We start from the raw sequence: 27,644 nt of genomic DNA on the forward strand, positions 1-27,644 counted from the left end.
AAACAAATTAAAATACAAACGGATGAAAACAAAATGCCGTTGCAATAGAACTGGAATATTTAGGCTTTCTTTGCTTAGTGTCTGCAGCAACGAGTGAACATTCCTCAGCACATGATTATGTGATTCTGTTGTGTAATACTGAGTAATGAGCAGTTTAAACATTCTGTCTGTGCTTGAACCAGAGCCAAAGCGTTACCCTCCTCCTCCTCCTCCTCCTCTTCATCCTCTCTCTGCTGCCAGGTCACTAAAGGTCCAACAGGAGTTTTTTCTTGTCCTACCTCACTGACCTCCTGTCTCCAGGGAAAACAAACTCCAGTCACGACTACGGATTAAAATTCCTGGTAAATTTAGACAAACTAGGGCCAGAGGTTCTTGTGCTTTTGTTTTCTCGGGGCCATATCAAAAGAACATCACCTCATTTATTGCCAGTGGGATGGAACAAACAACTTTTCCCTGCTGCTGCTGAGAGATGATCTTGAAAGTTTGAGTTGGTTTGCTTAAAATGAGTATGTCACTGTAAAGCAAAGCACCCCCTTATTTTCAGGGCTCTTGGGTCCCTGGGTGATGACATCATTGGTGTAGCTGTGCACTAATTGAGGTTTAATGCTAGAGTAGAAGAGAGAAAGGCTGTAATTTTCCCGCCCCGGCCCTGGAATAGAGACGCTGGCTTTTCATGTGGTCCGGGCTAATTTAGGTTGCAGAGCTGCAGCTGTGGCACACCTCACACTTTTGTCCTTCTCATTTTGGCTAGACATTACAAAATATGGAAAATGCTGCTTGTTTGTAAAGTAATGTAAAAAGATTTTGGCTATGCCCAGAGGTCAACGTACAATACAACTGATGAATGAAGCAGAAGTCAACACACTGTTGATGACAGACTAGAAGACTTTTTGTAGAACAAAACAACATCAAAATTGGACTTGAAAAAGGTTCTGGTATTATGTTTTCCAGTGCCTGTGGCAAACCCACCAAAAGTCTTAAGTAATCCTCGAAAAAAAAAATGCTTCCCTCCTCCCACGACCTCTGCCGAAAAACTGCACTTCGAACTGAATGTGAAGTAGGAGTAAGACTGCGAGGATGGAGTGGTATTTGGTGGGTCTTTTTAGAATGATATGTCCATAGGTCCTGGACGTAATGATGTCCATAAAGACAAACACGTGTGTATGTGTACACCCACGCTCTACCTGCTCCTTATCCCCGCTGCCATATCAGGGCCTGTGTAAACATCAGGCCCGTTTGAAGTGGAGAGCTTTAATCACAAGAGTAATCATTGACATTGTGAGGTGGTTACTAGCCAGACAGAGGAGGCCGGGTAGACCATCAAGGTCTTCAGGGACACCTGATAGCAACAGGAGACCACCACATCCTTTCATGAGACTGACACTTGTACTCTGTCTCTGGGGATAAAGTAGAGATACTTTAATAGTAGAAATGGTCCTTTTTTAACTTCTGAAAGCAAATGTTCACAGTTAATTTGCTGTAATTTAAGTGACTAACAAAACACTTCACATGGTGTATTGATATAGTGTATTCTGCGATTTTTGGAGAACACTTGTCAAAATCACTTTATGGCAAAATCAGTGAATATCCCCCTCCACATCACTGAGCCTAGGCTGTGTATTAACACCGCGCTACAGACAGGTTCTGGATTGTGAGGAGATATTCACTGATGTTGACAACAAGCATCCTCATGAATCGCTGACTCCACCTTTTAATTCACCCATCTCACGGAACACGTGCTATGACAACTCACACTTACATCACACACATCTGTCCTCAGGCTCCTAGGCACATTATACAGAAACTGATTTTATGTTGTTAACTTCTTAACAACTATAATCTTTGTCTTAGGCCCGTATGATTAGAGATGCTTACAGTATATTGCTTGCGATTGGTGTAGTTGTGTGTTCTGAATGGTCCAGTGTGGGAACTCTTGGGAGCTTATCCCAGAAGCATTCAACTCAGTGCTGAAATAGTGCAGCACGGCAGCAGCTGCACATGCACATACTCAAACAGAAGCTTTTTGGCAGTGCGGACGCCCGTGTTTCGGGAGTTTGTGAGTGAAAAAGTAAAATAAAAGCAGAGGGATGTCACTGTACATTGCGCATCAGTGCCTCTGTAATGTACAGTGGCCTCGGGTGTGATTTTAGAAAATGAAAGAGCCGTTTTGTGATTAACTCTCAGCACATGCGCACACACTGATCCCATTGTAGCAGTCGGGGCCTAGCTGGCCTCTTGTCGGGGCCAAAGCCTGTTAACTCCAATTCAGAGCGTAGAGGCTGGTAATGAGCTCTGTCAGAGTTGACATAACAACCTCCCTCTCTGGGGCTGAACACTGGAGTCGGACACAGACAGAGAGAGAGAGAGAGAGAGCAGGTTCTGTCTGTGCTGGAGTGGGACCATCTCCAGATTAACTATTGAAATTCCCACTGGAATCCAGCTGTGTTTTGGTCACTTTGCTTGCTATTTGCCCCTTGCCCTGCCTGGACTCTCTAATGTATGCTGATATAGAGAAAAGGGAACCCAATTTCTCTTTTGGATTTAGATGCCATTTTCTATAAACACCGTGATGTGTGATCTTAGGAAGAGTTTAGATGTTTCAGTTAAATCAGGTTAAGTCAGACTTATACTGACTGTAATTCATTGAGATATGAGCAGAATTAAACACAGAAGTGCATAACTGTACCCCACAGCTTAATACCTGAGCATTACTAAGGGAAGATTTCAAGAATTAGTGGTTGGTGATTATGTTTTATTTTTCAATTCAGTTTGTTTTCACCTTCAATGTATGCATCATTTTGAGAATAACATAAATGATTGCACACTGTAATTAGCCTTGAGTAAATGTTATGGCAGTCGTGCCATGAATGCAGTTTGGTTTGGAGGGCATGATGACATACCGAGCAACGTGACTGACATTATACAAACGTTAGATGCTTTGTGCATTTGTCCTGCGGGCTACTGTTGTTTTCTTCACTATAAGCATTTTTTCTATCCGTCCCCATCTCGGCTCGTAACAGTCAGCTTGTTCAGAGTGGATGACTTGCTGTGTTGTCTGATTTGAGTTCAGGCAGCAGCAAAAAAAAAAAAAGAAAAAAAAACAGCTCCTGCGTTCTAACATTGCGTGTCCTGGTCTCCCATCTCTCAATAATTTATCCAGACAACTAGGATGATTATTATATGAATATGCACTAAAAATTCCTCTCTAAAGCTCTCTCTCTCTCTCTCTGTAAGTTTGTGCACGTCAGGGAATGTGTGTGTGTGTGTGTGCCTGTGAGCAAATGCGTAGCTGTAGCTGTGTGTATGGAGCTCTTCCCCCCCTCCCTGAAACAAAGGAGGTGTCAGGGCGAATTAGCCCCCCTACGACTGAACGCCCAGAGAGCTTAGAGATGCACCACAGGTTCTGCTGAGTCGCACATGAGCCGCAATGTCTGCCTCTTCCCTTCCTCACTCCCCCCCCCCCCCACACACACTTCTCCACTCCTGAGTTGCTCTAACAAGGTTGTTGGGAGAGGATAAGGCGTGTTAAATGAATAATTTACACAGAAGAGCGCTCCTTATTTATTTAATACGGCTGGATCTGACTGAGTGGGCAGCCTGCGTCCCCAACTGCAGAGACACACTAGATAAACGTGCGCTTGCTTGGCCTAATGGAGGGCCAAAGCGACAGGCATTTAGAGGGAGCAAAGGGGGTACATGAGAGACACCGCTTGGAGTGTGTGTGTGTGTGTGTGTGGCTGGGTGGGTGGGTGGGTGCTTGTGTAACAGGCCGTGCGGAGCTCTGTTAGTGTGCAAATCTTGTCGCTGTTGAATGTACTTTGTCGTCGGGCCGTGTTACATTTTATGCTTTGATGCAGATATATCACGAGACAACCCCTCACCTATTTCAAAAGACTTCCAGGAATTTATGGAAAGATGCTCATCCTCCATTGGAGATTTATCTTTGTATACAATTGATTTGGTGCTAATTTATGGAACCCTAATTTGGTCATTATTAATTACATAAAAAAAGATATTAGAAAAAATAATAATAAAGTCATAATTATCATCCGGTCTTCATGTTCCATAAAGTTCCCTCTTTCAAAAAGTTTGTTCTTTGCAATAATGTCACTTTTATCACAGAGGTTTCCCCTGTGCACGCCCTCTCACATTTTAAGCCAATCAAATCTGCCTAGTGGTTGTGGTTTTCTTCCATGTTTTACCATTTATTTGAAGGTTTAATGTTTGATGTCTCTACAGGGGGAGTGTGGAGAGGGCGGGGACAGGACCACATCCCCGGGCACCACCCAGAAAGAGGAGGAGCCAGGGAGCAGCAGTGGAGGAGGAAGGTTCATCCCATCGGTAAATACTTTTTGGTTGGACATAGGTGGTTTTAAGATAAGATAGGAAACACACAGTTAATGTGTCACAATAACAAGGCCAGGGACACCAAAACATAAAACATAATACTGTAGACTATATTCAAGCGCAGCATGAAATAAATAAATATGTGAATATGTTCAAAACAAAACGAGTGTAATTTAAAAAAGAACGAGGGAGGCTTTTTAGGAATCATGTGCATCTCAATAACAAATCATTTAGAGGATGAGACCTTGTTAAAGGTTAAGATGGTATGGAACACTTTCAGTGTGTCTGAAACTGTTGGGAAATACATAGTTACAGGTACGAGGGATATATAAATGTTAGGACCCCCTGAACAGTTTCTTTTGCCTTCTTTGGGAAAAAGGATGCGTGAATCTTATATATTTTTTGAGGTGGACAAATTTACCTCTTCTAAATATTGAGGAGGACATATCCCATGCACCCCCCACCCCCCCTGGAATATATCTATAATATAAAGCCATGTTTGCTGTCATCATGTTACATGATAAAGGGACAGTGGGAGTCATGAGAGTTGAGGAATCTGTTAGTTTGTTCAGAAGCAACGGCAGGAAGAGTGAACAGCCAGTCTCGTTCCATAATTAAGCAGTCCTCATGTTCCTGAACTAAATAAAATGTGCCCCGACCACACAAGCTGTGACCAAAAAATCCTCAAGATCCTCTGTGACAAGTCTGTTGTTACCCCTCCTCCTCTCGACTTCCTGTGGACAGAGGCAGCCCCACTCAGCAGGAGCAATACACCGCTATGGTTCCCCTGTGTGTATATGTGTGTGTGTCTCCCCGGAGAATGAAATCCCACAGCTCACTCTGACCTCATTATAAAAATAGCTCATCTATCCAGCCATCACATTTCCCTCCGTATCCCCCTCCCCCCTCTCTCCTCTGCAATCTCTTAGATATATCGTTGATCCGCTGCCTTCCACTCTCCCCTCTCTCATCTCTTCATCAGTGTTTGTGCTGGACTTAACGTGAGATTAAAAGCTTAAGCAAGTCTTTGTTACAGCAAGGTTTCCCCCCCTGCACCTGTCATTACCAATCCGGGCCGTAATCTGGGATCATAAGATGTCTTTTTAATCAGGAAACATCTAGGAGTACCATTTAAGATACAGTGCTTTAAATGAACTGTTAACATTGTTGCTTGCTGAGGTAGTTGTTTCCGCCATTTTCCTTTTGTGTGTTTCCTGTTTTCTCCTGTACCTGGTCCATGGCATCTCTTCATCTCCTCTGCTAGTGGAGTCAAATCCACCCATTAGTGTGAACCACAATCACGTCTGGTCAATTTAACTTGATCCTGCCAGACTGTGTCCTACCGTTTAAATAACCCAACAGAGACACCTTAGCAGAGATGCTCAATGTATTGGATCTAGGCAGAAGGACACTAAAGACCCACGTTTCTAAAGACGTTATTAAGGCAGAAACGGCTGATTGGTTATTCCTCAGAGCATTGCCTTGTATCTAATGTTCATGTGAGCCTGAAAGTAAAACCTCTTCTACAATGTTTTGCGGTTGCCATAAAGCTTACCTAACTCCCATAAACAGTGAAACTCTGTATACATACGATTTCTGCACTTTTGCGTTTTTTAGTGACCTGCATCCAAAATGGTGCAGTGAAAAATACACTGTAGGGTGTTGTACCGAAGCCTTTTATAAGGTTCTTAACCATGCAGGTCATGGGAAGTCCTGGGTCAGAGATTGTTAGGATATAGCAGTGGATAAGGGCCACACATTTCAAGAACTCACATTTGTGACTTGATGTCTTAACTGAATCCAAGGTTTCAACAACTGAGGAAATGTTTAGCTCGGTTGAATGATAACCCTAGGGTGTTTCTGCCATCGGTGCAGTTGGTTTGAGCAGGATGAACATGGGCAATCACACTCAGAATGTATCCGTCGCCTCAAGTGATGAATGCAAACAATGTAATCAATGATGACCAAGGTCAAGATCAACCCTCATAGTTGTCCCTTCTGTGTGAGAGTGCAGTGTCTTATCGATTTGTAGAAACGAACAAGAGCCTGTTGTTCTTTTACTCTTTGTTTATTTTCAGGAGTTTCCCACATGGAAATTCCGACCAATTAGAGAGCAGTATTTATTGAAATCACAAGTTTTGCTCTGCTCGTAAATGCTGCTGTGTGAACACAAACCAAAGATCGGGCAGTGTATGCAACATTGGTACAAACTGGTCCCCGGTTCAGACATGAGCAAATAAACTAGATGTGTGAAAATGCCCCCCAAGTCTCATGTATGCAGTTCTGTTTCAGTGGACCATTTATTGTATCACCACATAAAGATTTGTTTTAGGAGGTGAATTCAAGACTAATACAATTTAGTTACAAAGGATTTAATGTCAGTATGCTGCATGTTTGATGAAATGATATGTTTGCTTTGACAGTTTACAGTTACAGTAGGTTAGCACCAAGTGTATATGTACTTGTTTTGTTCACCCCTGCTTTGTAGCATAACCTTCTCACCTGCATATATCCAGCAGCTTATCCTCCCCCAGAAAGGCCATCTTATGTTAAATAAAAAACAGCCTGCCTCACATTGGCCTGCTTTTAGAATCCCAGGCTCACCTCAACGGGAGATGAACCGTTGGAATCATCTGCATATTCTTTTGATCTGGCACAGGGGTCTCTAGGAGCAGCCGTCATTAAGGAAGTTTGCATGGCGTTCTTTCTTTCTTCCTCTCGTCGTGGCTGAAGCTTTTCAACGCGCTTACCCCCTCTCTCTTGCTAGTGCCCTTCACTCCCATCTCAGCACCCTTCAACTCCCTCCGCCGTGCTATCGCCCTTCGCTTCAAAGCCACCCTAAGTTGGGTTGAAAGCCAAACCACACTTCTCTGTCCTTCAACCGCTAAGCTGACGTGTTTGTGTCTATGTTGTGGTGCCCTTGGGCTGGGTTACCTTCCACCCCCACCCCCCCCTCCATCATCTCATCTCTTCTCCTCCCAGCCTGGCTGTTTATCTGTCTCTCGGCTCGTCACGTCCCTGAACCTGCTCTAATTAGAATCCCACACAACACTGTTTATTTACCCAGGTACCGACAGAAGGGGAGGGTAGGTGAGAGTGAAAGAGAGATTCGGATAGAAAAAAACGGTAGAAAGAGAAGGCAGGAAGAGAGGGAGAAATGACTCTGAGAATCAAAGAGCTACGAGACTCCCTCTCATGGCGGATGCAGGGGGTAATGATAGTTAGAGAGACATGATGCCGAAAGTCGAGGAAAGTGAAAGACGGGAGAACTTTCCCGCCTCTCCACGCCTCCTCTCTGCCTTTTTCCAGCGTTTCATCTGAGACGCAGAGTGCCTAAAATTAGCCAGCTGGCAGCTTCCTTCCTTCCGTCTCCCCTTCCTTCCAGGGCGCCCATTAAAGTTCTCCCATTGCAATGAGCGATCATTAAGGTGGGACCCAGCAACACAGGTGTTTTTGTAGTGTCCCCAATCAAGGTTGCAGTGGCATCACTTTTCCCTGGCAGGGCCGACGTGACCAGAATCTCTCTCTGCAATACTCATCCGTGGGAGTGTTTGTGTGTCTGAACAGGTTGTTCTACTTGTGTGTGTATCAGTGCATTACAGCGTGCACCGCAAGTCTGTCAATAGGAACGGAGGAGTAGATTAATGAATAAAGGACGAAAGAGAGATGACAGCTAGATTGAGATGGAAAGGCCCTGTTGTCTGCCTCGCCAGGTCGAATGTCTTTGTGTTCCTCAAAGATTAGCTGATTAAATAAAAATGAGATACAAATATTGTGTGCAATGTTCAACCTGTTGTGTTGTGGATTTGCTACCTGATGCAGCAAATGTCTTAGGTATGATTTCGCATCCCACATCTCTTGAAGACCCTCTGAGGAATTTAAGATTTCAGTATGCTTCAAACAAACTAGTGAGTGAGGAATAGCAAGGATATTTTGACATAAGGTTAAACCCCCGGGTCCTTTCATACCTCTGTAGCTCTGCAGGATTGTTGGATTGTCTGGTTTGGAACACTTTACTGCCCCACTTCCCAGATGGCAAGGGGGAACAGAAGCTGCCAGGTGATCCACCATGCATTCAGTCCATAATACCTTTCGGTCTTGTGTCCACACCACCGCAGAACATCACAATCAGACATTTGAAATATAGTGGTCTTTTTGAGGATTGGTTTCTGGTCTTTTGTGAGCTAAAACCAGCTGAGTTGAATACAGCTCATTAGTCCATTTCTAGGACCATGAGAGCCACGCCATGCCAAGATAAGTGTAGCCTACAATTTCAAAGACACCAATGACTGTTTACTAGCACACCAGGATATACTGTTTGTTTCCTACACTGTCTAACCTCCTATATCGAACTGTTAGTTTGTTCACCATGTTTTTTATCAGCTTCCACATTGTTGCACAAGGACACCGTGTACATCAAACATCCTCTTACCAGCATGTCGTCATTCCCTACCTGCTTCCCGTTTGTCACTCGGCTAAATGTGTGACTCGGCACATTTCTGGAATGAAATATTTAAAATTGCCAGTGCTTTTTCACTGACTTGAATTAAGCAAAGTATAACTTAAAAGCCCTCATCCCTATCCTCTATTTTTTTTTCTCTCCTCCAGCTCCCTTCCATCTTTTCCACCACTCTTTAGTGCCGTTTGACCTATTCACAAGGGTCCAAATGTCACGGCAGAGGGAAAGGTCAGGTAAAGGTTGAGTGCGGAGCAAAGTGTGTGGATGGCTAACAAAGTGCTGGCGGCCTGGAGGAAGGAGCACATTAACACTTGAGACACTCGAACACACACACCTACATGCGTTTGCGCACTCGGACACACTGCTGTCATGTCCGCTCTGCGTCGACGTCACTCAACTCTGAGCCTGCAGCCATTTGTTTGTGTGTGTGTGTGTGTATGTGCGCAGTCATATGCTCATTTGGTTCATATGTGAGCATGGATGACTGAAGACATTAAAGCTTCCCGGGTGTGACACATGGCCTTGTTGGACGTCCGGTCAGAGGTCATTGGTTGTCAGAGTTTACAGCATCCTGTCTTCAAAGGTTTCAGTGTCTAGTTTCCTATTGAGGGTCTAACCTGCTTGTCTGTAGTGACCATGGCTCTTGAGCTCTTTCAAACCTTGGAGGGACGTTGTCTGCGCTGTGAATTAATTCTCTTATTACTTAGATGTGAGTCAATGAAAGCAAAACATCCAGAGTCTCCTTTCAGCGTATTTATTAAATAGAAATGGCAGCTTAGCAGTGGGATTTCTATATCGATTCATCTAGATCCAAATGCAAGGCAGAGCGGCAGGAAGCTAATTGGAATGGATTTCTCCCTCGCATTGATTTGCTCAGGTGACAGTGGATGACATACGGTTGTGTGTTTATGCGCATGCCATGAATACCATATGGTGATGTGATGTTCTCTCTCACGACACCTTTCGCTGTGTGTTGGTTGGGCGAAAAGGTGCAAGGAGCAGCCACTACAGCGACACCAGCTTGTGTGTGTGAGCGCTCTCTCTCTCTCTCTCTCCCACTCTATGGCCCTCTCATTCAGCAGAGCTCTGAGATGAAACAAGGACCTCTGCAAACACTGATTTCATTTTCTCCATGACCGCCTTCGCTCCAGACCCCAGCTCCTCTGCACACATACGCAGACACACACACAGACAGACACACAGACACACACACACACACACACACACACACACACCTTGGGCTGGGGAGCAAAGATGAGCAGTTAGCATGCATGCAGGAGGAAGCAATCGAGCACATATAACACTTAAATTCACTCGGGAGGAAAAAGCAATATGGAATGATCCTATTTCCTCTTGGACAGCAAGATTCACGGAATGCTCCTTATTGTGTTTTAGTAATGATCTGAAATGCAAGCAAGAGAAAATTAAAACATTTCTAACCACGTCTCTCAGGTTGACTTATCCCACAGAGTGACTTATCCCACAGTGGGTGGGGGGGGTGGGTGGGGGGGGGGTGAAAGATGGCCGCTGGACATGGCTTCTCCTCGCAGCCGGCTGGCCCCGACCCCCCGTGTTCTGCCCTCTTATCTAGCCCAGATCCTGGCCTTTCATCTGGGCTGAGTACCTGGGGGAGGATTGGCCTCTGCTGGGGTTTTATCCCACACACACACATCATTCCAGACCCCCTCCCTCTCCAGGCTCTATCTTTGAGTCCCAGATGAGCATTGCTCTCACCTACAAGGGAGATAACAAGCCTCACGGTACTCCGCTCCCTGCCCTGCTTTCCTCAAAACACTTGAAATGAGATTGTTTTCAAACTACACACAAGAGAAAAAGAAACTACCTTTTATTTCCCTATTCTGTCTGTCTATACGGTCAACAAAAAAGTATCCACAGACTGACATGTTTTATAATGTTTTATTTTAGGATTGTTTTGTGTCCCAGGCAGTCTGTTAAGACTGAGAACAAAAATGCTGGACTGCAGTTTTACGATAGCCGGGAGACAAAAGCAAATCAGGGAATGCATCAGGGACTCTACCTAAACACACAGCACTCTCCGGGTCCTGACATTTCACAGAGCAGTGCTTTCACCTCTCCCTAAATTGCATCACTGGCTAACAATAGGTAGGTTGTTTTGGCTGGTCAGCCTATTGCTCTTGGCTGGACCACCTCCTCCATGTGACCCAGGTCCAGGTTTGAGGGTGTGAGAAGATGAAGTTGTGTGTGCTTGTGCACTCCATAGTCCATACTATACCATTTCATTCCATTCCAGGTGGTTGCCTGGCCTGCACTGCCCTCCTGCTCAACCCTGACCTGCTCCCTGCATAAACAGCAGATCCTCACCTCTCACCCCTCCGGCTTTACCTGATAATCTGTCTCTGTGGATCACCCCCCGCTGTTGTTTCTTCTCTTTCTCCCTCAGTATCTTTCAGTATTTTCAGAAGTTTTTGCGTCACCCTAGCCCTGACCTCTGATCCCAGTCTGCTTGAGAATGGTTGGCGTTTCAAATCCAGCGGCAGATTGAGTAGCATCTGTGACCTCCCTGTACATATCTCCCCTGTCTCCACTGTGTTACACCCCTTTTAGAATCGAGACAACACCGGTCTGATATGGCATACAATTAGTCAGACACAGGGTTTGAAGTAGAGTGTGTTTGGAGGCACTGAACCACGTGGTTAATGGGCCAATGCAGGCATCCTCTAGGCCAGTGTTGTACATGTAGGTTGCAATGGCTTTGGACAGTTTTGCAACCCCTTCACTTTTCGCATACCTTTTGTGTTGTGGCTATGAACTTATCTTGGCAAGGTTATAATCGTATATCATTTTAAAGCTTTGAATGTTCCTAGGAGCGCTTACATGTGGAACTACTAAGACTGTTTCTAGGGTCCAGAGAAGAGAGCTGGCCAAACAAATTGAATGATGAAGAATGCTTGTTGCAGCATCATGCTATTAGGATGCATCTGGGGTAGTAAAATACCTCTTCTGGAGCAGCCAAAGACAACAAGAAGCAAACATTTCAGAGATATAGATAGAGAAGTAAAACATTTTTTTTTGAAAAAGCCGCTGAGCAGCACAGTGTTTTGTTATAGGTCAGACTTGGAAACAGCGACGATGCTAACCCCGTTACGTCACATGCTACTCCGTTATTCTTAGGTGCAAAAGCTTAAGTGTAAGTTCGCTTTCACCTTCCTTGTTTGGTACGATTGAAACAAACTTGGTTAATTTTCACCTTTTGATTTTTTTTTACCAAGTCCTTGTTGGAGAGGTCTTTCTCTCAAACAGCGGTTAGTTTGTGGTGAGAAAGTGAGCGGACTCAATCTGACCCAACTGCAGGGAGCACTGCCTGATGAGCTACCGTAGCCAGCTACTGTATGCATTATGGCATGAGAAACACTATACTGTATATTGTCTGTTGTTTATTTCTATAGTTTTCCCCGCATGGAAATTCTGACCAATTGTAAAGCAGTTCAGGAACTACTTTATTGCCCCTCCCCAGACACATCCGACCAGCTTGATGTGTAGAAGGGGTTTATGTGATAACACTGGCTGTGTCAAGCTCAACCTGAACCACGTCAAGAGATTTTGACTATTATGCATCTGTAGCTCTCTGGCTATTTGTCCCCCTTTCTCTGCATCTCACTGATGAGACTACAAGAAGCACCTCAGGAGAATAGAGTGATGATGACCGGGCAAGTTGACCTTCACCGATACATCAACACGTGGATAAACCCTCACATGTGTTAAACCAGTAGCTTCAGGACCTCTATACATCAGTGCAAAGCTGTATTAGGAAAATCCCAGCATATGTACTAGGATCAGATAGATACATTAGTCTCAGCAGCTTTTTCTTGTCATTGTCCAACCTTTTTTCAGATTGCAAAATGTAGCCTGACTGTGAAAACACCGTTGTATAGTAAAATAATGTCCTTAGTTTGAATAAGGTATGGCACTATTCTATATTAACTAGTTTAGCCACATTGGCGGGGTTGCTCTTAGATTTGCAATGTCACTTTGCTCACTACTTTGTTCCAGACAGGAATAATAGCATCAACTATTGCGCAGATTGCCACAAAATCTCTTCCTCTGATCTCCCGACTTTTCTTTTAGTGCCACTGGCATATCAAAGTTTTTGCTTATCCAGTGAAATACCCCCAACATCTGTCAGATGAATTGGCACAGAGTTTGATTCAGAGATATGTGGTTCCCAGACATTATTTGACCATTGGAATTTGGTTCAACTTTTCAATCTAGAGCCATCATCGGTTCAAAATGTGTCCAATTCTTGTCTATGGTATTTTCAACAGATATATATGAACAAAAACCTGCAAAACTGATACAATTCCCATCAGCCGAACGCTAAACTTTCATGCATTTGAATGAGGCCATTTTTCAAACCATTCTGATATGTTTTGACATCTGATTAGTGTCTAAACACATTCATCATTCACTACAACTATATTTTCCTATTTACCCCCCTCCTGTTTCCTCCTGTCCCCATCTCCTGCTTTCCAAGGACTAGAGATCTAACACAATATCCCCCTACATCGACCATGCTGCCCAAGCACTATTCGTACTTCTCCTGATAGAAAGACAAACGGATATAGTGAACCACTTGTTTTTGCATGGACTTTACTTGGTGTCAGGTGACATCTTCTGAATCATCTGTGACAAAAGGATTACAGGCCTACTGGTTGCTTCTCCAGCTGTTGATACACACCTTTCCCCTCCTCCCCCCTTCATGTCCAACTGTTAACTCTCACATGGTAGAGTTAATCGCCAAGCGTTGCCTCTATCCCCTTCTCCCACTTTCTGTGGCCACATAAAACGCCCAGAGGAACACACATCTCATGGTTTTATTCCACTCGGTGTTCAGCCAAAGTCACAGTCAAACTGGAGTCAACTATCCACACAGAGAAGGAATATCTCCAGTTTTATGGAGTCGTAATGTGGTAGGGGTACTGTATAAATAATCTTTCCGCACAGAAACACTTCCAGCTGTTAAACAATATGCCCTTTGACGTTTTTCCTTTATTTTCTTCTTCTCTGAATGGATAAATCTTCTTTCCAAAGACTGCTGAATCTATTGAGAATTGTTGTTGAATATTTGCCTTTTGTGACACCTTTAGAATGTTGCACTCTATGTCGATTTGTATTACAGAGAGGACTTGGAACTCTGCCTGTATCAAACACTACTATTGAAAATTGTGTCCTAATGTGAAATTCAACCCTCAGTCTGTTTACAATTAGACCCTTTAAAGCATTCCACTGTAATCTCTACCTCCGTTTGATATACCGATACAGTATTGATATAAATGAAGGGAATTTTTCCTTTGTTTTTAAAGCCATACCTGTGGCTTTCGATTGATGGATGGAAACTGTACGGTAGATTTAGATAATATAGACTTGTTTAAAACCTCACTCTGAGGTTATAGTTTCCCCAGAGACTTTGGCAGTGTTTCGTATTGCAGACAGAATGGCGATCCACTGAGTGGAACCGCCTTATCCTTTTTGGATAGCCATGAAACGTTGTTTGTGAACAAGGGATGATAGAGTAAATCCAGGGCTTTTTCAGTGCAAACCTCATTGCCTCTGGCCAGGTTACAGTACTGGTCAGTGGAGGGGGAGATGAGAGGGGAGCCCCTCTTCATCTGGTAAAGATCCTGCCGTTGGGCAGCCTTCACACTCCACCGGCTGATCCTTCCAGGAAGTGGAGGGGGGTTTAAGAAGCTCCCCACAGAGCCCCAGCATGTACCACGGCTACATGCTGGGGCTAAATCAAAGGGGGCAGTCGGTCCTTGGCCTGGGGGAGAGTGAGTGTGACCAAAGAGACATAGGTAATAGGAGAGATTGTCACACTTGTGTCTGTATTTCTGACAATGTGCAGTGCTGTGTGAAAGTTTGTGAACCCCTTGAGCATTTTGGAATTGTATTGTGTTTAACCATTATTAATACATTCTTATCAATACCAGTATTTTTTATATGAAATGAAAGATGTTTTTTTTTATCAATTCAACATTTTTCTTTTCCAGAAATCATTTGTTAAGAGATAAAACAAATTATTTGCCAACTGTTGTATGTGCAAAAGTTTGTGAACCCTGAGCTGCATTGCTTAAATCGAGCAGGTAAAAACAATCAGGTGGGCCAAACTGATTGATGAGATATACCAATGTAATGAAAGATCTTTAGGGAAGAAATTGCATTAGATAAAACAGATAAAACCAGGTCAGTTTAGGCTCACCAGCAGAGCCGGCCCAAGCCTTCATGGGGCCCTAAGCGAAATATGATTAGGGGGCTCCAATGTTAGCGCTGCTGAAACTATAGATCTTTGTTAAATATCATTCACACACCCAGTGTTTTCCGCTAGTGCCTCCACTGTGCAGCTGTGCGAAAATATTAGACAGCCGAGATTCAGACCTCCTATGAGGGTCCGGGGGTATGCCGGGAGATTTTTTTAACCTTTTTAAAGTGAAATGCATGAGTCTGGTGCACTTTTAGAGGAAAATTAAGAGGCTAAATCTGAGAAATTTTGTGTGAACAAATACTTTGGAGACACTGGGTCAGATGAATTAGAAGCTATTGAAGAAGGACACATGGATTTTCCATAAAAATATTAATATAACATATTATGCAGTGTCCTCTGGGTTGGGCTTGGAGCTCTTTTTCTTTTACAGGACATATTTCTCTGTAATATAATGAATGCATTTAAATGCAGTGAGAGGAACGAAGCAGAAGAACTCTGTTGTCCAGCTACTGTATTTTTTTTCCACATATGAGGCTGAAATAGGCTATAGACTATACACGGGCAACTGAGGGCAGCCTCAGGAAATGATTCCTTCGACCAATCAAATGACGGCAATGTGTAGCTCCGCCTTTTCGGCACCCTTTCAGGCGGCTAGTACCCCAACGGAGGAGTACTGAGATTAGGAGCGGCTCAGAGCGGTTGGGTGCGCTTAAACCGTACCCTACCCAACTTTTGGCAAATGAAAAGCCAAACTACCCGGACCGCACCGCTCCGATCCGACCTGCTCTACTCGGTGGAAACGAGGCACAAGAGTGACTTAACATCTGCCTAGAAGTGGACTTCCTTCAAAAATATCCTCAAGCGCCACAAGAAAAGTGATTTTTTTTCTGGTAAAAGCCAACCCAAACATTACATCTGGAGATTTGCAGACAATTTGACACCACCATTCTTCACTTGGGAGAAAGTTCTCTTGGTGGTAGGCAGAGTTGCGTTTTTGTCCAAACATGGCGGTTTTGGTTAAGACCAAACAGTTCAATTTTGGACTAATCTGTCCACAGAATAAGACTTCAGGTATCTCCAGGTGCTCTCTGGCAAAGTTGTGACAAGAAGTTTTGTTCTTTTTTGAGAGCAGAGGCTTCTTCAGCAACCCTCCCATGAAAGCCATTTTGACTGAGTTTTCTTCTTATTGTGGAACCATGCACATATATCCCAGATGCTGCAAGAGAGGTCTGCAAATCACTAGATGTAATGTTTGGGTTGGCTTTTAACTGAAAAATCACTTTTCTTGTGGCGCTTGTGGATATTTTTGAAGGAAGTCCACTTCTAGGAAGATGTTCCAGAAGTGGACTTCGCTTTCACCTTCCTTGTTTGGTACGATTGAAACAAACTTGGTTAATTTTCTCCTTTAGATTTTTTTTTTAAAAGCTCTCCATTTGTAGATGAATTGCCTCACAGTGGACCGATGGAGCTCAAACTTTTTTTAAATTAATTTATAGCTGCCCCAAGACAAATGTGCAGCATCACAACTCTATTCCTGAGATCCTCAGAGATTTGTTTCCCTTTTAGCATGTCTGACCTGTATGGGTTCACTTTGGTGAGCCTAAACTGACCTGGTTTTACCTCTGTTTTATCTAGTGCCGCCCAATTTCTTCCCTAAAGATCTCTCACTACATTGGTCCATTTCATCACTCAATTTGGCCCATGTGATTGTGTTTACCTGCTCGATTTAAGCAATGCAGTTTAGGGTTCACAAACTTTTGCACATACAACAGTTGTCAAATAATTTGTTTTATCTGTTTAAACAATTGACTTCTGGAAAATAAAAATGTTGAATTGATAAACAAACATCAGTTATTTCATATAAAAAATACTGGTATTGATAAAAATTAATTAATTATGGTTAAAATAAATAAAATTCCATAAGGTTCAAGGGGTTCACAAACTTTCACACAGCACTGTATGTTAGTTTCTTTTCTCCTTGGGGTGAACAGTAATGACTAGGGATGAGCCCGAATCCGAATATGTATTCGGATAAGCACGGATAATGAGTTAGATACGGATACGGATAATTTCCGAATAGTCCCGTTATTATTCGGGGATTTTTTTTTTTTTATATTATGCGCCTAATTGACGCAGCGCGTTCCGCCTCAATGACACAACAGGTAGAATGACACTAACAGCTGTTCTGCGGTGGACATGAGAGGACCGGGCGCGTCCCGTGACCCGCGGTCTCTCTCTTTTTATCCACTGATAAACGCAGCGCGTTCGCCCTTTCCCTTGAATAGAGGGTTCTACCGATCGCATTTGCTGCCGTTTTTATGTGAGTTTCCTCGTAACCCGGCCGCTGCCGTGGCGGAGAAGAGACGAACCGATGGAATATGCTGCACCCCGAGTCACCGTCAGCCCTTCCCCGATGTATTTACATTCACTAGGCCTACTGCTTAAACTCTATCAAACATCACAACATTTCCATCAAACTGATGCATAGGACCTGTTCTTTTTCAGCTGTCAATCAATGCGTATATGGCTAGGCCTACTTCAGGACCTATACAATAAAATCGGAAACTGCAAACTTGACACATTAAAATCACATGTGGCTTTGTGGAAAGGCTAACATATTATTTAGGGTTTATGAGATTGGTATGTTGATGAATATTGTTCCTAAATCTTAGTTTAGTAAAACAAAAGTAAAAAAAGAGGGAGGGGGAGAGATAGAGAAAAAATAATCATGAAATACAGCTGTATTTCCCCCAGTTAAAGGGATACCTTAATTAAGTTAAAAGTAAAACACTGGCCCTCATTTACTAACAGTGAGTAGCCTATGCACAGATTTGGGCTGTTATTTATCAATATTTTCGTTCCCTGAATTTCTTTGTATTCTGAGAACAAAGAAGAGAGAGAGAGAGAGGGATGAAAAGGTAGAAATATATCTGACTTTTTGACTTATATGTCAACATTACATCAATGTGATGCTTTGAAGGGACAACAATTGCATTGACAATGAATATTAGTTTAGAAAATCAATTTAGGTGTGACTTCCTTTAATGTAGGCTAATGTAAAAGAAACTTCCGGTATACGCCACGCCCACTTCTTGTTGTGTATCCGGATACAGATACAGATACAGATAATTTTGTTGGTTGAACAGATACAGATACAGATACAGATAATGACGTCTCCGCACACCCCTAGTAATGACACCATCAAATTAGGTGTAGTGATGTTAAATTTATATCTATTATTCTGGCAGCTTTCAGGGGAGATCACAGGAAGTCATGCAGCCTCCTCAAGTATCTCCATTTAAGGCCCAGACACACCGGCCCTATAATCGCCGTCATGGAGTCTGGAGGGGGAGGGGACACGAATCTGTTTGGTGTGTGCCGTGAAATCGGACATCGTAGATGTCGTCGGGCTTCTTTTGAGCCGATTGAACATGTTCAATCAGTGGCGGGCAGTCTTTCAGTTGGAGCAATTTGATTTGTGGAGGGCTAGCGAATCAGTGAAGCCCGGAAGTGAGGCGGGTAGCACAAACAGCTAACAACAGTTAGCTATTGTTTTAATGTGTTTGTTTGTTTCGTTCAGCGAGTACTCACATGCATCAACCCTTGTTGACTGCTCGACACTCTCTGCTAAAAATGGTGCTCTTTATGGTCCATAAATATAAATACGTATTTCTATCTATGTTTATGGTCTAGAGAGCCGTCCCATCATTTCCGGCTTCCGTATTTTTTCGGGCCACAATACAGATTAGCGCCGCCTGCTGTTATGGAGACATTACGTCCCGCGCAAGCGCAGAGCGTACGGAAAGTCAGCAGTCGGCTTGGTGTGTTCTTTGCACTTTTTGGGCCGTGACGGGAAGACTGGAGCTGCCTGAATCAGCAAACTCCCTTTTCGGGTAGTCGGAATGGTGTGTCCTGGCCTTTAGGATGTTAAGATGTGTTTTAAAAAGGAATCATATTGTGTCATTTTGGCAGTTATTGTTAGCTGGTCTCAATTCAATTCCTAATAACACTGTTGATTTATTTTGTGATTGATTTTCAGTTGGTATCCAGGGAGTCCAGCCCTTCAGATGAAGTCTCTTCAGTTCCGGAGCATCGCCCCTAAGGCTCCTGCTGTGTTGCCCTCCCTCTCCCCTACGGTCCTGTCCTGCCAGCCCTCCTCTGCCCTCCCTGAGGCTAACACTGCTTCCAGTCCAAAGTCCATCATTGTGCCCACTCAAAACTATGCACTGATGCAAATAGCTGGCCAGGATGGCACTTTCTCTCTGGTGGCGCTGCCCCCTTCTGTCTCCTCTCAGACACCACAGCAGCAACAGCAACAAACCCAGTCAATTCAAAAGAACCTCAAGTTGCCCATTCCCAGATATCAGCCAGCGAGGAGCAAGAGGACCCCCGATAAGGTCAAACCACCACCAATAGCTGCCAGGGCAAAAACGGCCTCCACCATTCCTGTGACCACGCAAACTAAGTCAGTGGGATGTGTGACATCAACTTTGATCAAGCAAAAACAACACGAGTCCAAGCACACAAAGGAAACCCTAGTGCCCAAAGAGGAGCCTTCAGAGAAAGTCATCCTGATTGACCCATCCTCCTCTGACATCTCTGTCACCGCTTTACTTCCAGACAATGCTGTTCTCTACCCAGCTTCTCAGTTAGCACAAGATGGCTCTGAACGACCTTCTACAACTGGGCTGATTCAGAACCTCCAGTACCCCCCAGCTGCTGTCCAAAGCCCCCCAGTCCAATCCAGAGAGGAAAGTAATACTACAGTGAGGCTGTGCCAATCCAATCCCACTGCAGCCCAGCCACAGAACAGTATAACTGTCCTGTCCCCTGCCATTTTCAGCAAAGCAGTTCAGATTATCCCGTCCCCACCTAAGGGTAAACTGCCCATCCTGCCCTACTCTAAAATGAAAAGCACCCTCATTCCAGCTGCCAAGCTCAGCAATATTTCCCCAGAGAAGAACAGTTATTCTAGCCAGACAAGACTCCCCAGCCCTTTAAATCCTACATCTAAGGACATAGAGAGAGCTGAAGCCTTGAGTAAAGACCAGCTGCCAAATGCCATTCTGCAGCCCCAAGCCAAGACCACACTCATGCATGTGTTGGGAACCCTCCAGAAACCACCTGGCAAGAAGAGGGGGAGAAAGAGAAAGACAATGGAAGACATCTTAGCGTTTGAGGCCAGAAAGAAAAGGTCCTTGTCTTTCTTCCGTAGAAGGGTCCCAGAGAAACTGCCAGCGGTTGTTCCAGGGTCCAAAGAAAAGGAAGTTGATATATCCAAGAAGTACCGCAGCATCCGACCCAAGCCCATGTTGGTTATGGAGACAGTTCCCCAGCTGGTCAGTTTGCCTGCCATTACCCCAGATGGCCAAGAACAGGAGCTTGTACTTGGTCATCAACTCCCTCCTACAACAACCAAGGCCCTGGACTGTCCCCAACCAGCTCCAGTAGCCCTCCACCTGAGAGGTGCCACCCATCCCAGAGTGTTCATAGGTAGCCGTCCGCTCCACCGCTGCCCCACCTGCAGCCGTTGTTTCCAGTTCAAGCATCACCTCCAGAGCCACATAAACAGTCACACCAACAGTCGGCCGTACGTCTGTCCAGTCTGCCGCAAAGCGTACGCTCACTCCGGCAGCCTGAGCACTCACATGAAGCTTCACCACTCTGAGGTACGCCCACGCCGATCGCTAGGCTGCGAGTTCTGCGAGAAGGCTTTTGGATACGTTGGGGTTTATTTCAGTCATCTGAGAGAGGTCCACAAAGTGGTGCTGACTGTGGAGCCGTCCATCAGCCATCATGAAGCGTCTGTAGAGGGGTGAGATGATAACCTATTGATATATCTCAAGAACACGTATTCCTACTTCATTGTGGGCTTTTAGATTGTAGGTTTTATGCACAGATGTCAACATACTGATTAAAGGTGGAGTTAGCAATTCTAGAGAATGCTTGTTGTCTCAATCCCTTTTTATCAAAATCAGTGAATATCTCATCAGAATCAGCTGTACTGGTGTTAAACCCCAGCCTAGGCTATGTAAACTGGTATGTAAAGGGGCCCACTGTAGCTAGAAACATGCCGTTTACAGAGACTGTGCTTTCTATTTTCACTGGATTTGTTTTCAGCACACACAATATGGACAGGTAGTGGATCATGAGGAGATATACACTGATTTTGATGAAGAGTCATTTTGACAACACGTATTCTCCAGTATTGCTGTCGCCACCTTTTAAATTGCTAAGTATCGCCATTTAGGTAACATGACCTTGGTAACAATTTCCAAACATTCATAGCAAACTTGTAAATACGCACTATTCACTTTTTTTCCTTACCAGTGCCAATTCCCCAGAGGCATCGGACGAGCCGGATCGTGAAGACCCTGTGGAGCTGCAGATTAAATGCGGGCGCTGCCAGGCCATCACTCCCACCTTCGCAGACATGAAGATGCACCTGCTGTACGTGCACGGAGAGGAAGTCCAGGTACAATCTCATGATGGTCAGACCCCGAACGGTGGGCGCGAGGCTGAGAAGGAGCTGGTGAAGCACGCTGCCCACTACTGGCGGCAGCTCAACGAAAAGCGAAACCTGGTGAAGTGTGGCAGCTGCGATGCGGAGTTCCTCTCCTTCTCCAAGCTCAAGAGGCACATCCTGTCCCAACACCCTGGAAGCTGCAGCTCCAGTGGGACCATCTCATCACCAGATAGACGTGTAGGCCTTGGGGTCCTCGAGGCCGGTGCAGGTTTTAACTGTGTGCTTTGCAGCGAGGTATTGGACACTAAAGAGGGGGTCACAGAGCACTGGAGGAGTCGCCACCACTGTGAGCAGCCCAGCCTGCTGTGGGACGCCCTGAGCTCGTACTCGGGCCAGGAAGAAGGCGAGGCGGACGGGGATCTGGACACTCCGGCTCCAAGCCCACACTATCCAGCCTAGCCCCGTGGATGGCCAGGGAGCCCTTCATTGTGGCTCCTCCTCATACACACTCAGTCCTAACAATCAGCAGCACAGGGATGAAGAGTTGCCCTTGTGTCTTTTAGCATTACTTACATGTTTCACAAGTTGAGAGGTATTTGGTCCAAAAGAAAGAAAAAAATGTATGAAAGCCAATGGTAAACATTTTAAATTATGTTACAATTCATGAGGGATATTCTCTCTAGGCCAGAATACAATTTTATAAACATAATTGTTCATGTTGATTTTGAATGCACTGTTCTGTTTTTGTTCTGTTTGAAGGTATGTATTTAATATCCTGTTGGATAATTTTTTTTCTAATGCTTATTTAAATGGTATTGAAAGGGTAATTTATGACGTAGTTGACACAGTAAAACTGTTAAAGGGTCATTCCACCCAAACGTATCTCTTGTGTTATCTATCCATGCAGATCATTTGGTTTTATGTGCTCAGTTTTTGAGATATTTCTACCTCTACCCCAAAGAATAGAGAAGAGATGCACCATGGTCCCCGGCTGGATTTGATGGTTGGCATCTTAACTTTTAAGACATGAGGGCTCTACAACTGTTTTCTAGGGACACAGCAGTTATTAAAATGTCATTTTCAAATAGGGTGAGAACCACAAACACAATTCCATTCACTTCAATTGTATAGGGGTGAAGGCAGAAATCTCACAGACATGTCGACTGAAGTGACCAAAATCTGCTTCAGAGGAAAGAGAGAGAGAGATAAGGAAAGAGATGATCTTTTTCAGTTTGGGTGGACTGACCCTTTTCACAAACGGGGGAAATGTAAAACTCATATCAAGGGCACACTGTCTACTCTCACACTGGCTGACAACTTATTTTATTGGCCTTTGGATTATTACAGGTAAAAAGAAAATAAACGTGTGTATACAATCCTGTGATGTTGCTCCTTTAAACAGGATACCAGTATTTTCAGATATGACTCTGAACTTTCACAGTCTGATAAAGGCCAGTATGTAGGGTCATCTGTCAACCTGGACCCATGAAGGAACACTTTCCCTAACCAGCACTTAAGTGACATCCTTGTGGCCTTCTGAAGAAGAAAAAAACAGAAATCGGTGTTCATGCGTAATGTGGCTTATCGTCAGCGTGGTCCTCTGTAGGCCAAGTTCTATCTCCTTGACTTGTTGAGTAATGCCTATTTGTGTATTTTGTGATATGCCAAGGGTCTATTCACACTAGTGATTGTAGAAGTGAATTTTGCATTTAAGCGTTTTAACCACTGACAGAATACTTTTAGTTGACTTGATAAATACGCAAAGGTAATCATGGAATTGCCTACCTGTCGTTGTCAGTTCATGTACGCACCTGTGGAATTCTGTGCAGCCAGACTCTGTTATTAGAGTTAATAGAAACTGTTGTCAAGTCCAGAAAAATATGCTATTTTATACTCTAGATTAATACAGAGGTCTTTTAGTATATTTATGCTTGTTGTTGGCCCTTAAAGAACCAGCATTGAGACATGTGTTGTGTTGGCTTCTTCTCATTTGGGGAATGCCTAATGTCTTGTATCTTATTTGGGAGGCTGTTACTACCTGGCAAGTAGCTCTGCTAATATTTGTCTGTTTATCTTTTCATATGAAGAAACAACATAATAGGGTCAAGTGAATGTACCTGAATGTTTAAAAAAAAAATCCTACCAAAAGTGTATGCTATATTATAGACTTATTATATAGATAGAATATATAGATATATTATGAAAAAAATATATATATTTACATAGAGTAACTAGTGATTCAGCTGCTTTATTCTGTCACAGTGGAGAAGAAAAACAAGAGATGAATTTATCATTGCCAAAACAAGGCAACCTAAGCCATGTGGAGCTGTCCTTATGTGTCTGACACAAAATGTAGGACTGTGAATGAAGGGCAAAGCACTGATGTGTACATGTCGCACTGCGTGGGTAAAATCTTCTTCTTTCTGTTCTTAGAATGCCGTGGTTGTGTGTTCATCAGTGACATGTCCTTGGTTTCCAAGCCCTCGCCACAAGCCAGGGAGTGACAGAATTAAGGGTCAGACTCGTCTTTCCTCAGTTAGATAAACATACATGTACCGTCAGCACAAGTCGGGGAACTGAAAAATCCTGCATTAGATGATATATTATGTGTTTTGCTCACTAAATATGTTGACTATGTCCAAAAAAAAGCAAAGCCTGAAAGTGTTTGTGTGCTTGTGACTGTTCCTGTACCTGAATAACCTGATGTTTATGAGAATAAAGTTACGGTTTGTTGAGGACATTGTGACTGTTGTGTTTTCTTATAACAGGGAGCACTCTTATTCGTTTATCCATGTTGACGCCAACAACTTCAATAACCAATCGGGGGCTGCATTCAGCTAGTGCAGGTGTTGGGTGCTATGAAACCGTATAAGCTAACAAGATTTAACTGTAAAATAACAAAGGAATGAACAATCAAGTGAAACAAAAGCAAGTTGGCTCACCAAAACCCTTTTGGAACTACCAAGTTTACTTAGACTCCAAGATGGCAGGACCTGAAAGATGACAGCAAGCGCAAAACAGGTACTTACACTGTGTGCACAATTATTAGGAAAGTTGTATTTTGGAGGATTCATTTTATTATTGAACAACTACAGTGCTCTCGGTCATTCCAAAATGTTAATGAACCTAAACCTGAATGATTAAGCAAGTAAAAGTTAGGTTTTGTCTTTCTTAAGAGAATATATATATATGTGCACAATTATTAGGCAATTATTAGTATGCAGAATCATCATGCAACTAAATAAAAAAATAAATAAAAAATTCCATCTCACTTGTTTATTTTCATCTGTTAAAGTGAGAATAATAAAACAACTCAAAATGTACAAATAAACATTTCTGACATGTCAAAAAAAAAATCGGTGACCAATATTAGCCACCCTTCTTTTCAATAACTGTCACAAGCCTTCCATTCATGGAGTTTGTCAGTTTCTTGATCTGTTGACGATCAACTTTTTGTGCAGCAGCAACCACAGCCTCCCAGACACTGTGCCGAGAGGTGTACTGATTTCCTTCACTGTAAATATCCCGTTTAAGCAGCGCCCACAGGTTCTCAATAGGGTTTAGGTCAGGTGAGGAAGGGGGCCATGTCATTTTTTTCACCCTCAAGGCCTTCACTGGCTAGCTATGCGGTTGAGTACTTAGATGCATGCGATGGAGCATTGTCCTGCATAAAAATCATGGTCTTCTTGAAAGATGCAGACTTTTTCTTTTACCACTGCTTGAAGAAAGTGTCTTCTAAAAACTGGCAGTAGGTTTGAAAAGGTCCAACTAGCTCACCGTTAATAATACCAGCCCATACCAGTATCCCACCTCTACCTTGCTGGCGTCTGAGTCGAAGTGGAGCTCTGTGTCCGTTACTGATCCAGCCACGGGCCCATCCATCTGGTCCATCAAGAGTCACTCATCTCATCAGTCCGTAAAACCTTTGAAAAATCTGTCTTCAGATATTTCTTGGCCCAGTCTTGACGTTTCAACTTGTGTGTTTTGTTAAGTAGTGGTCGGGTTTCAGCCTTCCTTCCCTTGGCCATGCCTCTAAGCACTGAACACCTTGTACTGTCAAATCATTGGCAGTTAATTTGCTCTTTTCTTCTCAATACGTTTCTTGCGAACCTGTTGGCTATTTGCAACAAAACGTTTGATGGTTCTGTGGTCACGCCCCAATATCTTAGCAATTTCAAGAGTGCTGCATCCCTCTGAAAGATTTTTTTACAATTTTTGACTTTTTAGAGTCCGTTAAATCTCTTTTTTGGCCCATTTTGCCTGAGAAAGAGAAACTGTCTAATAATTATGCACACCTTGATATAGAGTGTTGATCTCCTTAGGCCACACCCTCACTCATAACGCAAATACACATTACCTGGTGCCAAAATATGCACTTGCCTAATAATTGTGCACACAGTGTAGTACAGGTTCTTGAGATCCAGACAGTATATCAGTCTGGTCATTGTGATCTCTAGAGCTATGCCACTGAGATGCAGCAAATTCTCACTTAGACGAAGCTGGAACCAGAGTATGTTTGCTTGAAAATGTAATGACTATGATAGATAATTACATTTTCACTCCAACGATTAATTGACAAATATTTTCAGATAAAGTGCAGCAACATAGGATAAAGCCTTCCGTACCATGCACGGTGCCAGGATATTTTCTCCACCGGGGCGAAGGAGGGGCTTTGACCAATATGTGTGGGTGCTGCATGCACTATAACGTAGCCAGAAAAGAGATTGTGCATGTGCGACAGAAAACTTGGTGTGTCGCATTTTTTTAGGCGCTGTATAACAGCGGGGGATCTGGGGGGTCCTCCCCCATGAAAATTTTAGCCTCAATGACTAGTTTCTTGCGTTCTGGCGACTTAAAAAGCACACACATAAGGGGCGGGAGGGAGAGAGTCAGGTTTAAACGAACATATATATAAAGTAAACACAACACCAGGCATTCACACACACACACACTGATTTCTGATTGTGAACGTCCTGCAGACCCACTGGTTGTGTGTTAAAGTCAGAGATCGTGTGCGTTCATTCCATTTCAAAACGACACACTGTCGTTTTTTTACCTCAAAACGACATAGGTTTCACTGTCCCTTTTTCACTCGACATAGGCGTAGATTTAGGGGGGGACGCAGGTAACGTGAGATTTGACATTTATACAGGGAAAAAATAAATAGACATTATTTGCACTGATGGTCTCATTTTCTGTTACATTTGATTTATGATTATCACAGGAAAAATTAAACCGTTTCAGAAATATATAAAAGTTCCTCGTAGCACCTTTAACGTATCAGATGATTAAAATAAAGAAGATGACAGATTTCCAGAGGTATGACTGATTTTACTTCAGAGTGTCTGAGGGAAAAGGCACTAAACCAAACCGGGAGAGTGACATTGACTTTGAATAGGAGAGAGAGAGAGAGAGAGAGAGAGAGAGAGAGAGAGAGAGAGAGAGAGAGAGAGAGAGAGAGAGGGACGGAGGCAGGGAGGGAGGGAGGTAGGGTAGGAAGGGAGGGAGAGAGAGAGAGGGAGGGAGGGAGTCAGGTTTAAATTAACATACATATAAAGTTAACACAACACCAGGCATTCACACACACACACACACACACACACACACACACACACACACACACACACACACACACACACACACACACACTGTCTGATAGTGAACAGCCTGCAGACCCACTGGTTGTGTGTTAAAGTCAGAGATTGTGTGTGTTCATTACATTTCAAAACGACAATGTAACCTGTACAGAACTGTTACGTTCTTAGTGTATTTTATTTTTGTTTATATTACAACAATGCTATACACTTCAAGGAAGAGAGTAGAAAATACATATATGTTACATTTACCTGTTAAACTGCTGAGTCAGTGTGTCTTGTTTCTCCATTGCTGTTAGTAATCCATTTCCTCCTGTTTGTTCCTTTCAGAGAAAATCATTAAACTGGATATAATTTGTTGAAGAAACTATTTTGGAGTTCTTTGACGGTATTCATGTCAAATGTGAGAGCCGTGTTTCCAAATAAAATAAATACATTTTCATTATTTTTTAAATTGTGACTGAATTGTGTTGATAACAGATTGTTTTCATGAATTGATTTCCAGGTGGGAATATTTTAGTATTTTCAGTATGTTTA

General features: G+C 43.5%; 1 protein-coding gene across 1 annotated transcript in view; it reads left to right on the forward strand.

The window, feature by feature from the left end:
• The window catches only part of znf438 (zinc finger protein 438), a 43,465-nt gene extending 19,285 nt beyond the window's left edge, over nt 1-24,180 (forward strand). Inside the window, exons 2-4 of the mRNA XM_080050424.1 lie at nt 4,240-4,341; nt 19,087-20,862; nt 21,378-24,180. Of these exons, the coding sequence (XP_079906550.1) occupies nt 19,115-20,862; nt 21,378-21,972 (2,343 nt within the window). The 5' untranslated portion in view covers nt 4,240-4,341; nt 19,087-19,114 and the 3' untranslated portion in view covers nt 21,973-24,180. The remainder of the gene's footprint in view (nt 1-4,239; nt 4,342-19,086; nt 20,863-21,377) is intronic.
• Nucleotides 24,181-27,644: the final 3,464 nt, after the last annotated feature.

The sequence above is a fragment of the Ammodytes marinus genome (assembly GCF_949987685.1).
Source record: "Ammodytes marinus genome assembly, chromosome: 21".
NCBI lineage: Eukaryota > Metazoa > Chordata > Actinopteri > Uranoscopiformes > Ammodytidae > Ammodytes > Ammodytes marinus.